The sequence below is a fragment of the Ahaetulla prasina genome, chromosome 3, assembly GCF_028640845.1.
Source record: "Ahaetulla prasina isolate Xishuangbanna chromosome 3, ASM2864084v1, whole genome shotgun sequence".
In the NCBI taxonomy this organism is placed as follows: Eukaryota; Metazoa; Chordata; class Lepidosauria; order Squamata; family Colubridae; genus Ahaetulla; species Ahaetulla prasina.
In genome coordinates this window covers 193,999,389-194,015,177 of record NC_080541.1, presented here as the reverse complement: position 1 = coordinate 194,015,177, position 15,789 = coordinate 193,999,389, and the positions used below count along the sequence as shown (strand labels likewise).

Genomic DNA, 15,789 nt, shown 5'->3' with positions numbered 1-15,789 from the left:
AATTAGTTAGCATTTATCTTGGAAGGAAGTTAGTTGACTGCCACTGAGAAGGAGCAGAGAGAGGAGAATAGGGATCCTCAATGGAGACAGCAAATGTTATCCAGGTATGGTTTTCTTGCTTACTCAAGAGTAGATGGCTAATTCTACAACTCAATAGAGGCTGGAAAAGGGTCCAATGGATGAAGGAGCTGCAAGTTGTGATGCTCCTATTCACATTATTGGCCATGCTTCTTGGGGGTGCTGGACTTCTTATTCAATAACACCTGGAGTGGCACTAGTTACTTATCCTTGGCTTGGGTTGTCAACTACCATGGACTGGAAGAATCTCTAGACCAGGGGTGTCAAACTCACAGCCTGTGGGCCAGATGCATCACGTGCTGGCCACACCCATCCCTGGTTTGGCGAAGGGGGGAAAAGTCACGATACATCACTAGATGATGACATGATGAGTTTGACATCCTTGCTCTAGAATATTCTCCCCAATGTAATGCACTCCAAAGGTATTGAATTTTAACTGTCATCATCTCAGGCAGTCCAAAGAGTGTAGGAAAAAAGATTACTATAGCGATCAATGCCTTTTGAGGGCACCAAGTTGAGGTTGCCTGTATTAGAACAGGATGGTGACTTCTGTGAATTAGCATCTTCTTTCTTATACTCTTTGGAACTAAGGAACTGAATAATAAAACACAGGAATATGGGAAAACTGAGATAGCTAGCTCAGTGCTTGATTTCATTACAAAAGCAATTGTTAAACCATTCATGGGGATCAATGGTTAGTAGCCTTGATGGCAGTGTGAATGTCTTTGAAGGCCATCTGTTGGGAAACTACTACAGTAGAGCAATTGACTGGCCACTGAGAGAACATACTTCTGGATTAGATGGACCAGGAGTTGCTATTTGCTGTGGGAACATATTCATAATGTAAGTACATAATAGCAGAAATGGCAATAACTTCAATGAGTAAAAAACGTATAGCCCAAGTAGTAAACTCCAAAGTGCAAATTAGTCCCCTTCTCTGTGTATTGTTCAACATTATTTTAAGATTGCCGAGAATTAGTGAGAATTATATGTAATTTGACTCTGTAATACCTGAGCCAGAAAGATTCTTGAAAACTCACGTAAGCAGAAAAACAGTGGCTTTATTGGGACATTAGCAGCAGCAATGTAAGTGTCTCATTGGATATGCTTTAAATGAACACAAACCCGAATTTATTCCTGCTTGACACTTTTTTTTTCACCTACGGTTTTCTTTTTTGATTGAAGACCCAGATTCGTTCCTTAAATCAGCTCGCCTCCAGCGCTTGCCCTCTTCTTCATCAGAAATGGGAAGCCAGGATGTCTCACCACTTCGGGAGACCAGCAAGGACCCCTTCTCTGGGGACTGCAGCTGTCGTCAGGATGGTCTGACTGTGATCATCACTGCCTGCCTAACGTTTGCTACAGGAGTCACGGTGGCCTTAATCATGCAAATCTACTTTGGGGATCCACAGGTAAGAAGAGGTATTGGATTGTTGTTGTTTTTCTTCCTTTGAGAAGGATTATGTTGAGGTCGGAAGAACATACCTTGCATATATAGCAATGATTTCTAGTATTATATGAAGAAATAACTATAACTCTGCAAGCAATAGTTCAGTGAAAGCTAAATTAGGAATTGTTTTACTGAGATCATATAGTGAAGCTGCTGATTTGTGGCTGCTGAATTTACTAAGATTCATATTTATTAATTCAAGGAAAGATGTCCTTGAATTCTGTTAATAGAATTCCCTTCCCTTCCTTGTTATAGTTAGAGACGATCTATATACCAGTAAGCTTTGGCATTAGCTACATGATCATCCAAATTTAGCCTGAATTTATGTTCTATGTTTTTCTCTCTCGCCTCTGCTTTTCCTGTAGTTTTTTTTTTTTTTTAGTTTTATTGCTTTGTATCTTATTTTAGGATTTTTAAATAATGAAAAGTGGGAGATAAATGAATGCATCAATAAAATGTATATAAGTATTTCATAAGTTACTATTTTTGTTAGTAGTCTTCCATGCTGTGAATTAATCTTTAACAAGGTGTATCATAGTGGACTTTTAAATCAAGGAGATCTCTTGCAATATGGGAGTCTTACTCTCCTTGTCCTAGTTTCTTATTATAGAGTACACCAGGTAACATGGCCAATTCTAATAAAATATGTATGTGTTTCCCTTGCATTATAATTTTCCTGACAAATTTATGGCATTAAATGTATATTTATTCTGTTTCATGACCTGAAGACATGTGTCTTTGCTAAATTAAACAGATCTGTATTTGGCCAGTGCCTGAGACATCACCATAAAAACCCACTTCCTCTGACATTAATTCCATGATTAATGAAAGTTATATCAGTAAATGTTCTGAGATCCAGAATGAGGTCTTTTTGTAACTGGCCAATGATCCCTCCATAGATATTATAACAGAAGAATAAGATGCCAATAGGTGTGAAGATATTTTTTATAATAGATCTTAACACCAATATATAAATTTGGGCTAGTATCTGGGTTGCAAAATTTTGGACCACTTCTAAATTTTTCTCTATTTCTTTGCTGACATGTAATAGTCATCTAGAACTCACTGTAGCCCCAAATATGCTAGAATTAAAATAGGCTCTCATTCTGGACAGAACGTATCCATGTGATTGCTAAGAGTTGACAAGGATTTCATGGCATCTAAATCAGTAAGTTAGAGACATTAGCTGACTACTGTACACTTGAAACTATACAACAATTGCTATGTAAGCTGTCATTACCTTTCTATAACCCACAATTGACAAGTCTGTCCTAAATGTACTATCATGGAGCCATCCTGATGATTGACTGGATAAGTCTAAAGTTGAGGATTGTGGGGGTCTTTCTAATGATTCAGTCAGTTGCATTTGTAGCTATTGTCTCACCATGTGGTTTCTCACAGATATTCCACCAGGGTGCTGTAGTCACTGATGCTGCTCGCTGCACTGCCCTAGGGATTGAGATACTGAACAAGCAAGGATCCTCAGTGGATGCAGCCATTGCCTCAGCCTTATGCTCAGGAATTATCAACCCTCACACAGCGGGCATTGGCGGGTAGGTGCCTAGCAGGATCTCTTTTTTGAATGGCAGTCTTATATTTTAATGTCTGTTGCTCAAAGAGAAGACTTTAGATTGAAAGGCTCTGAAAACTTGAGAAAACTTGTTCTCTGCTGGATTTTCCCCCCCAAATTAAACAATATATAGACTTATCTAGAGAAGTCATCTAATGAGTGGAGTCTAATTTGGGTAGATTGGTGGTTAATTTTTTTTCTATGAAGCCATCTTCTGGCTAGAGATAAAGCCAACCAGAATTGCATCAACATCCCCTCAAATTTTGGATGGTCATTGCTCCAATGTCTTAGTATAGCCCAGGATGCCTTTGTAATCCTAACTGCTTTTGTGACTGTCAGGGATGTCCACAAGGTATGGTAAAGTTAAGACAGTGACCACAATGGTGTGTTTGAAGCTCTGTTTTTGTCTGCAACACATATTGCCTATAGCTGTTGTTTCCCATCAATAATCAGGCTGTTTGTTTTAGGTAGATATTATACAAGAGAGATTTCAAGGTCTCAATGGCTGGAAACCAGGAAGCTCTAAGGAATATAATTACATGAATTATGTAACCTGATAATGACCCATCAGCTGGGATTTGAGAGAACTTTTGTTTAAACTGGAAAGTCCAGTTTGGTATCCACCGCACTTAACTAGAGAATAGAGAAATAAAAATAATCCACAAAGATAAGGCCAATTTAAACTACCTTTTCATACAGACTGGACTAATAACTTAGAATTGCTCTATTTTAAGTGGTGTATCAGATGACTAGTAGCCATGGTTTAAGAAGAGAAGCATATATTAGCCCTATTTCTATTTTATAATAATAACCTAAGGAGCAGGACTCTCTTAAAGCAAACACATCAACACAATGTACAAAAAGGTTATTTTCACATTGCATTTGTTATCTTTAAGCATTCCATTATTCTCTCTTATTAACGTCCTGTACATTTTAAAATCCATTTTGCAGCAGAGGTAAGTGCTTTCAGTTTTATCTATTCAGAATAGACTTGCATAGCTCTGATATAGAAGAAATAGAAAGCTAGTTTACAACAGATTGTTCTATTATTCATTTATCCAGAATTGCTTACTCTAATATTCTTTCTTCAGTGTTTAAGCACTGCTAGTCCTAATTTGGTAAAATGAAACAGCTGCTTTGAGCATCAAACCATGACAGATGTCAAACTGGGGCAAAGCGTCATTCACTGCTGTCCCCACCCACTATCTCAGCTGTCTTTTCATTGTGTTCAGAATGCATCTGTCTCCCATGTATCATCATTGGAAGGATCCTCGGTTCAGCACATTGCAAGATGCCTGTGGTGCGTGTCTGCAGCCACTGCAGCTGTTTCACAATGCATTATTTTGAGAACTCCTCCACAATGACATTGATAAGGCAGCCAATAGAAAAATGAGTCAAGCTGTCATTATCTCCAAGAAAAGGATACACAGGAGGGTACCACCAGTCTTGGGTTGTTACTTAAACTACAAAGAGTTGATTCTTTGTACCAGAGCCCAGCAGAGAAAAAGTTGTTCTGGAAGTGACGAAGTATTCTTAATGTCAGTTTTACTGATTTGTGATTCCACTGTTGCAGTGGAGGGGTAATGCTGGTTCATGATATCAAGAAGAATGAAAGCCAGGTTGTTGATTTCCGAGAAACCGCCCCCTTCAACATCCAAGAAGAGGGACTTAGCAAGTTTTGGGAAACAAAGGTGGGTCATTACCTTTATTATTTAGGTGATGAATAGGAGTTGGTTGGTAAAGATCTCCATTCATCGCTTGTCATTTCCTTTTTTTCCCATCACTGAATTTAGTAAAAGTGCTGTAAATAGAGCTTTATCTTCCTACTCTGATAGAGACTCTCTTGACTTTGCTGGTATTTTTAACAGCATTCACCCTTTTCATGGGCCTCACTCCTATTTAAATAATTTCTCTGTACCTTATCTTCTTGCTTCTTTATTTATTTATTTATTTTTATTTTATTTTGTCACACAGTAAATATAAGCATAAGCATGGAATAACTATACAATATATAAGCATATATATAAGTATGAGTATGTAATAACTATATTAATTGGATATAACAAAAGGAAACAAAAGGACAGGAATGGTAGGCACGCTTGTGCTCTTATGCACGCCCCTTACAGACCTCTTAGAAATGGGGTGAGTAGACAGTTTTTGGTTGAAGTTTTTGGGACTTTGGGAAGAGACCACAGAGTCAGGTAGTTTATTCCAGGCATTAACAACTCTGTTACTGAAGTCATATTTTCTGCAATCAAGATTGGAGCGGTTAACATTAAGCTTAAATCTGTTGTGTGCTCGTGTATTGTTGCAATTGAAGCTGAAGTAGTCTTCGACAGGAAGGACATTGTAATAGATGATTCTTTGAGTTAAACTCAGGTCATGTGGAAGGCAGCGTAATTCTAAATTTTCTAAACCCAGGATTTCAAGTCTGGTGGCATAAGGTATTTTGTTATATTCAGAGGAGTAGAGAACTCTTCTTGTAAAATATTTCTGGACATGTTCGATTGTATTGATGTCAAAAATGTTGTATGGGTTCCAGACAGTCGAGCTGTATTCAAGAATTGGTCTAGCAAATGTTTTATATGCTCTGGTTAGTAGTGTAGTGTTTTTGGAGAAGAAGCTACGCAAGACTAGGTTTACCACTCTTAGAGCCTTTTTTGCGATGTAGTTGCAGTGGGCTTTGGCACTTAGATCATTTGATATGAAAACTCTAAGGTCTTTAACAGGGTGGGGGTCATCTATAAGATAATGTCCCTCAAGCTTGTATTTAGTGTTTAGGTTCTTTTTTCCAATATGTAAGACTGAGCATTTGCTGGTTGAGATTTGGAGTTGCCAAGTTTTAGACCATTCAGATACAAAGTCAAGGTCTTTTTGAAGGGTAGTTGTGTTGGTGGTGGTGTTAAATAGTTTGACATCATCAGCAAAGAGAACACAATTACTTGTGATATGGTCACAGAGATCATTAATGTATAACATGAAGAGTGTTGGTCCAAGAACGTTACCTTGGGGAACGCCACTTTTGACAGGTACAGGATTTGATAGAGCATTGCCAATTTTGACCACTTGTTGTCTGTTTGATAGGAAAGCTGTTATCCAATTGCGGAGGGGTCTGGAAATGCCGTAGGATTTTAGTTTTAGGAGAAGTTTGTCATGTACTACTGAGTCAAAAGCTTTATGTAGATTGCATCTATTGCTTTGCCCTGATCAAGATTTGTAGTCCATATGTTTTTGCAGTGAAGAAGTTGTAAGTTACATGATAGATTTTTTCTGAAACCAAATTGTTTATTAGAGAGTAGGTTGTTTGTTTCTAGGTGGAGGGTAATGGATTGGTTGATGATAGATTCCATTACTTTGCAGGTGACGCAGCATAGAGAGATTGGTCTGTAATTTTCAACTATTCAATAATTCTTATTGAATGTTTCAAAGTTTAATTTATTTAGTCATTTCAACCGACTGTAAAACTATTCAACCTATTGTTCAACGGATGGCTTTACAAATTAAGTAAATTAAAATAATAAACAGGGTTTTTAAAAAAGTGGATTTAAAAGTTAGATTCCATTTAAAACACTGTTTTTAAAGTTCCCGACTCTTTCCTTACATTCTTCTTCTTTTTTTTTTATCCAGCCGGGTCTCTTGGTAGGTGTTCCAGGAATGATCAAAGGACTCTATGAAGCACATCAGTCTTATGGGAGGTAAAGAACATTTGTCATGTGGATGCACTCCATTGTTCAGTACCAACTGGAAGATGAAGTATATGTTAATAATAATATGCCATGTGCAAGGCTTATTTCCTCTTATAAATGGAAGCAGTCAGATCCACATCTCATATGCAATTTTTAATGTGTATCTATCAAGACCTAATACTATGTGAAGTGTGAATGGGACAGACATGTTTGCTGTGCTAGAGTGCTCAACACAATGTGATCATATCTCTGAAAAGTCTGTAATCTAATAGTCAAAATCTTTCTTAACAAGGACCAGTCAGTTTTCAAATACCAAAGAGGAACACAATGGGACGTCTCCAAGAGTTTGTGTAGCCTTCAGATCCTATGATGTAGTTTTCAGATCTCCTCCAAAAGTTGCTAGGAAATTTCATTTAATGTGATAGAATTTTATTAAATTTGTAGGAAGGACATATATTAACTCTTTCTTTAGCCTAATTACATTTAATCTATTTTTTTACATTCTGATCTGTTTTTGGAAGCGTAGCTCTTGGCAGAGGTCCTAGAAGTTGTGATTTTCTGTCAGATGTCTTCTCCTAATTTCCTTCACTTCCTATTACCACATTGTTTCAATTCTACTTTGACTTTACACTCATGTCACTTTTGCTTTTCTTCTTTCTGTTCATTTCCCTTGAAAATGCAAAGCTTGGACAATATGTTCAAGGAATAATTGTATTAACTATATTGAACAAATTTAAATTTAATTAACTCAGTTTTAATTCTTGTCCTGGCTATTTCTGGCCTGCAATTAGCTTCTCCTCCTTGTTCTTCACCTTTGCCTCTTCCTCCTCTTCCATTATTAATTGTTTGACTGTAGGCCCAAGCATGAAGGATTAAACATGAACTTGGTCAAAAATTGTAGACTCTGTTGTAATTGCTGTTCTGTATTTATATTTTGATACCCATCAATAGTTAGTTGTGTATATCATCTTCAGAACAGCAGAAGGACAAACAAATAAACTTGGGTTCTACATAAAATGAACTTGAAAAATTCTGCCTAAAATTATTTGGTAACATTTTCAGTATGATTTTATATTCCTGATGAGATGAAGACTGTCAAGTCAACCATTACTTCTGTTTTGCCAGGCTGCCATGGAGACAGTTGTTGGGCCTTGTTGCAGACATAGCTCAAGATGGATTCAATGTCACGTATGATTTAGGTGAGTGCTTTCCCAGAACAAAAGGTATGGTGAGGCTAGACTGTGTGTACAAGAAATACCACATTTTTTGATGCTGGCCAGTGTATTATTTCTCTAAATTTTCCATTACTATTATTAAGGTTTACTTTCCTCCAATTATATTTTGGATTATGAGAGCTAGTATTGTATAGTGGTTAAACTATACTAGAGATGGCACTAGAGATGGGGAGACTCAGATTCTAGTCCTTTTAGGCAAGAAGTTTGATTGGGTGATTTTGCGCCACTTATTCAACAACAGCAACAACAACAACAACAACAACAACAACAACAACAATAAATATACTATTCCATCCTTCCTTCCTTCTACACTTGTCCACACCACCTTTTCATAGCATCTATTACAACACTGGGGACATCCAGTTTGATAAAAGTTGAATATTGAGTTAATTGATTCAGAATTGTAGAGAAAAGATTAATAATGTCTCCTACTCTACCTTTGTTTCTTCAAATTATTTAGTTGATTCTTCAACAATAACATTGAGTCAATTCCATGAAATTTAATTCTGAATAGTCACACAGAGGGGGGATTATTAATCTCAGTTCCCATGCCCTATCTCCGCCAAGTAAACGTCATGCAACAGCTTATAAAACACTAGGTCTGCTTTCAAATAAGACATCTTTATAATAATATAATTAAAACTTAATTTTTCTGCTTCTCACATGCACAATGCACATATATATATATATATATGTTTTGGGATTTAATGCTTATAATATCCCAGTTGTGAATAGCATATATGAAAGACTGTATAATAACTAGATTAGAGGACTGAAGGAGTAGCAAATAATTATTTTATTTATTTAATAGAATGTTTAGATTATTTAACAACTCTTCTCAGCTTACAATTAAAAATAAAAACAAAGCAGGAAGAAATAATCAGTGGCCCAAGTACAAATATAAAAACTACCCAACAGGTGCTCAGTCATCACCCTGCTTCAAAGCCAGGGAGAATAGTCAAGTCATAATAACTTTCTCAGAATGAAAGCCATCTGGATTTCTGGCGAATAACATTCCAAAGCACTGTGACAGAGAAGGGAACTTCCTAGGTCTTGCTAGATGGCACTTCTTAAAAAATTGCACCTACTGAACCAACCTCACTGGGCAGACAGGAATAACTGGAGTCAAGCAAGCCTTCAAATACTTAGGCCCTATGCTCTGAAGGAAAGGTTAAAGACCAGACCAAAAAATCATGGTGCCAGTGACAGCTTCTTGAGAATGGAGTGAACCTTACCACCTTTAGGGATAAGAGATGATGACTCTCTCTCTCAAAGAAACAGCTATTGCTCCATGGATCCAACCGCAGGTCACTTCCTAGGCAGTCTTGACCAACCTTGATTTGCTTAAGATAATCCTCTAAGATTCTGCTTCAGACATCTCCATTAGACAAAACCACAGCTGGAGTCCTTGGCTATCAAGGATCTGGTAATCTGGTATCAAGAAAGAACCCTGAGGGATGGTTATTGGAGCTTCTCTCAAATAGCAGTACAATGTCACTAGGTATGGCCTACCCTCAAGCTCTCACCATCCCATCCTCTGCCTGTCATGGTCTCAGTGAGTCTACCAGCCGTTCCTTCTCTCCCCAGTTCCCTCCCACTCCTTATTTCTTCATACAGGCTGAGGCATCCATTCACCACATCCTTTCAAACATCCAAGCCCCTCACTGTAATATCAAAACTCTTCCATGGCGGCACACTTGTTTTCAAGCATTCAAACAGCCCATGAGGAACCTGGATCCTGCAGCACTTTCCCAAAGCATCTCTGTTATGTCACTGTCCTTTCATCTTCTACACAGTCAGAAAAATTAAATTTTAAAAATTAGCTTTGAGTAGACTCCAGTTCCTGACTTCACAGGAGAAAACAGATATTTCATTTCATTTCATTTTCATTTATTTGATTTTTATACCGCCGTTCTCCCGAAGGACTCAGGGCGGTGTACAGGCAAATAAAAACAGACAAGACAGTATTATATAAAATGCAAGATTAAAAAACTTATTATAATTTGCCTAAAAATTTAAAAAATATAGAAACTAAAACCCCATTTAAAATTAATAATAAAAACTATAAAATCCATAAAATTTAAGCCAGCCCCGCGCGAATAAAAAGGTGTGTCTTCAGTTCGCGGCGAAAGGTCGAAGGTCAGGTATTTGGCGCAGACCCGGGGGAAGTTCGTTCCAGAGTGTGGGAGCCCCCACAGATAGACTCCAATTGTCAGCAGAGGTTAACTTTCTAACACCAGCAAGGAACTGAAATCCACAAAAGCCTCCTCCCAGTCTGGCACTGCCCTCATCACACCAGAAGTTTCCAGCTACTTTTCAGGGCACCTCCTGCAGTCATTGTTTCTGAAAAAAAGCATCCAGGGAGGTCAATTATCTAGACCTGCCACCAAGGGGATGGCAGAGATTCCTTCAGGTTTGTGCCAGGATCTCAGCTGGAGCTACACAACACAAAGCCAGCATCCTCACTACAAGCAACTACAGAAAAAAAAACTTTAGGGAGTAGAATAGAAAAATAGAAAAAAACCCTCCTTATTTTTGAAACCAGAAGTACCTAAAAATGAGAATATTAGGTATATTCAGTGTAAGAGGCTACACGTGCTTTTAGAAAGAATTCTTCTTCAATTCCCCAACTCAACAGTTTACTCTTTGGTTATTTCTGTCATTTGTAGCAATGGCTATCAAAGAAATGAAGGAACACTACAATCATTCAGAAAAATTCAGAGAAATCTTCTTTCCTGATGGGCAACCTTTGTTGCCAGGAATGTTTGTGAGAAGACCAGATCTGGCAGCTCTTTTAGACTTGATTGGATCAAGAGGAGTATCTGCTTTTTATAGTGGAAATGTGACACAAGAAATTATTTCAGAGGTGAGTCATTACATTTGTCTGTATGCCTGAGTATGTATGAGTGAAGGATATTCTTGTTAGCAGCATTGAGCATTTTTTATGGAAAGGTCTGAAGCAAATAAACTAAAATCATAAAATATGTAATTTCAGAGATTCTTATTTAAATTAATCTGGGACAATGAGTTTCAGGCTGTCACTTGGCAGATTGGTCAAGAATTATTTTAAGGTTTTTCTAGTATTACAAAAATTGTGTAATGTGGAAAAAACCTGTTTGTCAGCCACCATCAACCCCTTCTTAGCTAAAAGGGAATATTTGTTGTATTCTAGAATGCACTCATTAAACAGGTCCAACAACTCTAGGCAGTAATCAATATGAACAGGGTGACCTATGTAAAATTATGATTTCTCTTCTTTCTCACTTTCTTCAACTGTTGATAAATTTGTATAGAAACTGTCCCTTCAACATACCAACATATGCATGTTATAATATGTTTACAAATAAAACGATATTTGGTTGATCTGGAAGATTCAGATCATTGTTTTGTAGTTGCTTAGCCATTTTAAAAGTTATTTTAAACTAGGACAATGTACTGGAAGTAATACCACTATGATCCTCTCACTAGGTCCTTAAATCTGGAGGTACTTTGTCTGAAGAGGACTTTAGCAACTACACTGTGTTGGTTGAAAATCCAGTTCATACAATATACCAAGGTAAAAAGGCCCTTCTATAACCTCTGCTGTTATTTCTTACATCCTTTACATTTTCATTTTTAAAATGAATTTAGGAAGTACAGCTACTTTTTAGAAAAAAACAGAAACCGGGTGTCAGCGTTCCAGAAAAAAACAACAACCAGGACCAAGTAAAAACTCTGAAGCAAGCATCATTCAAAGTTCTATTTACTAGGATAGATAAACTGATAAACCTCTGGGAAAACTCAAATCTGAGAGGTCCGCGTTTTCCCTCAGTAAACCAAACCCCCCCAAAACCATCCCCTCACTCCTCAGTCAATCACATGCTCCAATCACCAACCGTCCCATCTCGAGACAGCACTCCAACCACTCTTCAGATGCAGGATCGGCCTGACCTTGACCAACAGGAAGAATGCTATTATGTCTAAAGACAACCCCTCTACTAAATCCCCCCTCCTACTTTCCCACACATGAGAAGGTGGCAGCATGGAAACTTCCAACCTAATATGGCTTCCAAAGCTGACACCTGGATTGCATTTGTTTGTAAATTAGCAGAGTGCTCACAGAACAGAATAAAAACTAAGCCTCGTATGTCCATAAAAACTGAAAAGAGAAATAATAAGGTATTCCCAAACCCTACTTGGGAGACTGTAACAGATTTAGAAGTTTTTTGGCCCTTGACTGAAACCATAATTATTGGTGGCATAGAAATATGCCATTGGCATAAGCTAAAGCCTCAGGTTACTACATAGGCATATTACTGAATAATACCATGTCATACTAACAGTAGATTGTCAGCCCTTCATAAAGAACATTAAAGTCCCTTTTATTCTCGAAGGTTAATCAGAAGACAATGGTCTGTTTATCTGAGGTTGGGTAACCATGTCATTCCTGCTGAAGATACAAGTAGCTTTCAAAACATTTGTTTTAAAACAGGTTTCTCATAACAGAGGAATTTGAATAACAGTTTGAGAAAAAGCAAGACCAAGCTTGTAATGTTTTCTTACATAAGAATCAAACTTGCCAAACTCAATGAGATTTTCTTCTGAGTGGATTGTTCTGAAGTCCACTGTGAAGCTGCCCTTGATGTCATATTAGTCTAACCCAGTTTTCCTGTGGTTTTCTCCTTCTTTCACTTGAATAGGACATCTTGTTCTGAGTCCACCACCTCCACATACAGGTCCTGCTTTGATCACAGCCCTAAACATCCTTGAGGGATTTAATATTACCAGTCAAGTAGGCAGAGAAATTATTCTGCATTGGATAACAGAGGTAAGACCTGCTCAGCCAAATTGCTTGGATTTAAAGTTGTTATAAGACTTTTTTTCTTCTTTGTATTATATATAAAATGCTTTACTATACTGTTTCATGCCATTTGCAAATAGGTATAATAAATGGGTGTGTGGTTTTTTTGCAAGCTAATGTTTCATGAACTTAGAGTGTCTGCTCTTGAAAATGGAATCACAGTGTTTGTACAGTTTAAAAACCAACTGATAAAATTTTATTTCAAATAATTTTCCATATAAATATATCCAATAGAATTGCATGTTATAAGAAGGATCTAGAAAATGAATTTCAATATATTTCACTGGCAGAAATATGGCCAGTGACTTCTAATGACAGGATTTTGGCTTATAAATGTACAACAAGCTACAGGTTCCTGAATTCTGATTAGTTCTCATCTTGAAAATGTTCATCTATTTAAAAACTAGAATAATAATTCCTGTTAATATAAACTATTTACAAAACATTATGACCTACAATAAGTGGATATAAACTACACATTTTTTGATGAAAAAAAAATCATGAATTACCCTATTTTTCGGCGTATAACACGCACCTTTCCCCCCCCAAAAAAGAGTCTTATACTCTGATTGTAGCCCCACCCAGCTTCTTAAACGGAGGTTTCAGAGGCTGAAAAAAGCATCAGAAACGGAGCTTCAGAAAAAAAGCCCCAAACAGAGCTTCAGAAAAAAAGCCCCAAATGGAGCTTAGAAAAAAAGCCCCAAACAGAGGTTAGAAAAAAAAGCCCCAAACGGAGCTTCAGAAAAAAAGCCCCAAACGGAGCTTAGAAAAAAAGCCCTAAACGGAACTTAGAAAAAAAGGCCCCAAGCAGAGCTTAGAAAAAAAGCCCCAAACAGAGGTTAGAAAAAAAGCCCCAAATGGAGCTTCAGGGGGAAAAAAGCCCCAAACAGAGCTTCAGAAAAGGAGCCCCCCCCAAAAGAGGCTTTTTTTCTGAAGCTCTGTTTCGGAGGCTTTCAGAGGCGGAAAAAAGTTTTTTCTAAAACAGAGTTTCAGAGGCAGAAAAGAAAGCAAAAGAAAGCAAGGCACAGAGCTCACAACCAAGCAACCTGTTGCTAAAATTCACCTCTGGGAACAGCTGATTGGGGGTATTCCTGGAGGACAATCCACCTGCCAATCAGCTTTTTTCTTATTTTCCTCCCCAAAAACTAAGGTGTGTCTTATACTCCGGTGCATCTTATACTCCGAAAAATATGGTAATATTCTTTACTATCTCCTGATTTATTGGAAGATGAGACAGTCCTTTCACAGGTATTAGCTAAAAGCACCTCCTTGTGGCAGTTATACTGTAACTGAAATGTAACAATTCCATCTTTTCTTTTCTTTTCTTTTTTTTTTACATTTATATCCCGCCCTTCTCCGAAGACTCAGGGCGGCTTACAGTGTATAAGGCAATAGTCTCATTCTATTTGTATATTTACAAAGTCAACTTATTGCCCCCCCAACAATCTGGGTCCTCATTTTACCTACCTTATAAAGGATGGAAGGCTGAGTCAACCTTGGGCCGGGCTTGAACCTGCAGTAATTGCAGGCTACTGTGTTCTAATAACAGGCTCCTTACAGCCTGAGCTATTCCGGCCCAATATGTCTATGGCTTAAAAGGAAAAAAAAACTTCTAATTTTTTTCAGCCATCTACGTCTCCTTTTTTTAAATAGTATATGGCATATAATTTGAAATTTGGCTAGTAAAAAAATCTGGGAAAGTTCCTGCAACAATTATGATCAGTCTCAATTGATTTTCTATGCCACGCCTAGAGAATACTTATTTTTATAATGGCCTATGTAACATAAATTTGATATATGCCTGATATTGGCAACTGCATTTTTAAAATAATTAATAGACTTCAGTGTGATACTTTAAATAATAAAATTCAGGAACTGGAGGTAAACATTCTAATAAAAGAAATTCAGATGAAGATTTCACTGTAAAACTGACCAATCTAAAAGTAGTGCTAACTTTGATTCTGTAGCCTTAGGCCAAACATGAGAGTGTGTTTTCTCTTCAATTTTATACACTGAACTAGCATTGTGATACATTACAAATAGTCACTGGTTTATTACAGAACAAGCATTTCTTGGCTTTAAGTCAAAGAGAAGTATTATTGTTTTCAGCATACCCAATAATGATCATAGCAATGTACATTTTTATAGCCAATGCAACATGTATTCTTAGACCATGTATACTTACTTCACAACAGATGTGACATGTGGTACTTAAGAAATACAATTACAATTTTCTGTGGTTATTGAAACAGACTAACACAGTTGCTAACAGTTTTATTATCTGTCTTCTAGAAATGCTATGAATAAATACATTTTAGATAATGTAATGATTTGTATATTTCTGCTATAATCAAGTAAGTTAGGTATTCAAGTATCAAACTGGACCCGAGATTGAATCATCTTTCAATTCCACTCATTTAAGACTTCAATAAATATTGATCACAATCTGGAGTTGGAACAGAATGTTATTTGCTTCCAATTTTTTTTTAAAAAAAGATACAAATAGTAGATATTAATATTGTTAAGAGAGCCAGCTTTGTGTAGCGTTTAAGGCATCAGGCTAGAAATCAGGAGGCTAGAAGTTCTAATCATACCTTAGGCCCATAGAAGGAGACAATGGCAAGCAATGGCAAAGTACTTCTCAAATTTGGCCAAGAAAACTGCAGGGATTAGTCCAGGCAATCACTAGGAGTCAATAATAAGTTATTGCATGCATAGGTGAATCTGCGCACGCACATATAGAATCTTAAAAAGGTATGTCAAAGTGGAAACAGTGAAAAGGACAGTGGTTTTTAGAACTTCTTTCCCATCCCATAATACAAGTTAATTATATTGTGTGCCCACCATTATTTTTTTAACAAAGAACCAAAATGTTTTAATTATGGAAATAAAAATTGCAGGTCTGGCTTGAGTTTTGTAATCTGAGGGAA

At 37.1% G+C, this 15,789-nt stretch overlaps 1 protein-coding gene across 2 annotated transcripts in view; it reads left to right on the top strand.

Annotated features, from left to right (window-relative positions):
* Positions 1-15,789, top strand: part of GGT7 (gamma-glutamyltransferase 7) — a 41,151-nt gene that overhangs the window by 12,693 nt on the left and 12,669 nt on the right. For both annotated transcript variants that reach the window (XM_058175578.1, XM_058175577.1), the window contains exons 2-9: positions 1,264-1,490; positions 2,930-3,081; positions 4,672-4,789; positions 6,726-6,793; positions 7,910-7,983; positions 10,689-10,885; positions 11,488-11,575; positions 12,699-12,826. In XM_058175578.1, the coding sequence (XP_058031561.1) occupies positions 1,264-1,490; positions 2,930-3,081; positions 4,672-4,789; positions 6,726-6,793; positions 7,910-7,983; positions 10,689-10,885; positions 11,488-11,575; positions 12,699-12,826 (1,052 nt within the window). The remainder of the gene's footprint in view (positions 1-1,263; positions 1,491-2,929; positions 3,082-4,671; positions 4,790-6,725; positions 6,794-7,909; positions 7,984-10,688; positions 10,886-11,487; positions 11,576-12,698; positions 12,827-15,789) is intronic.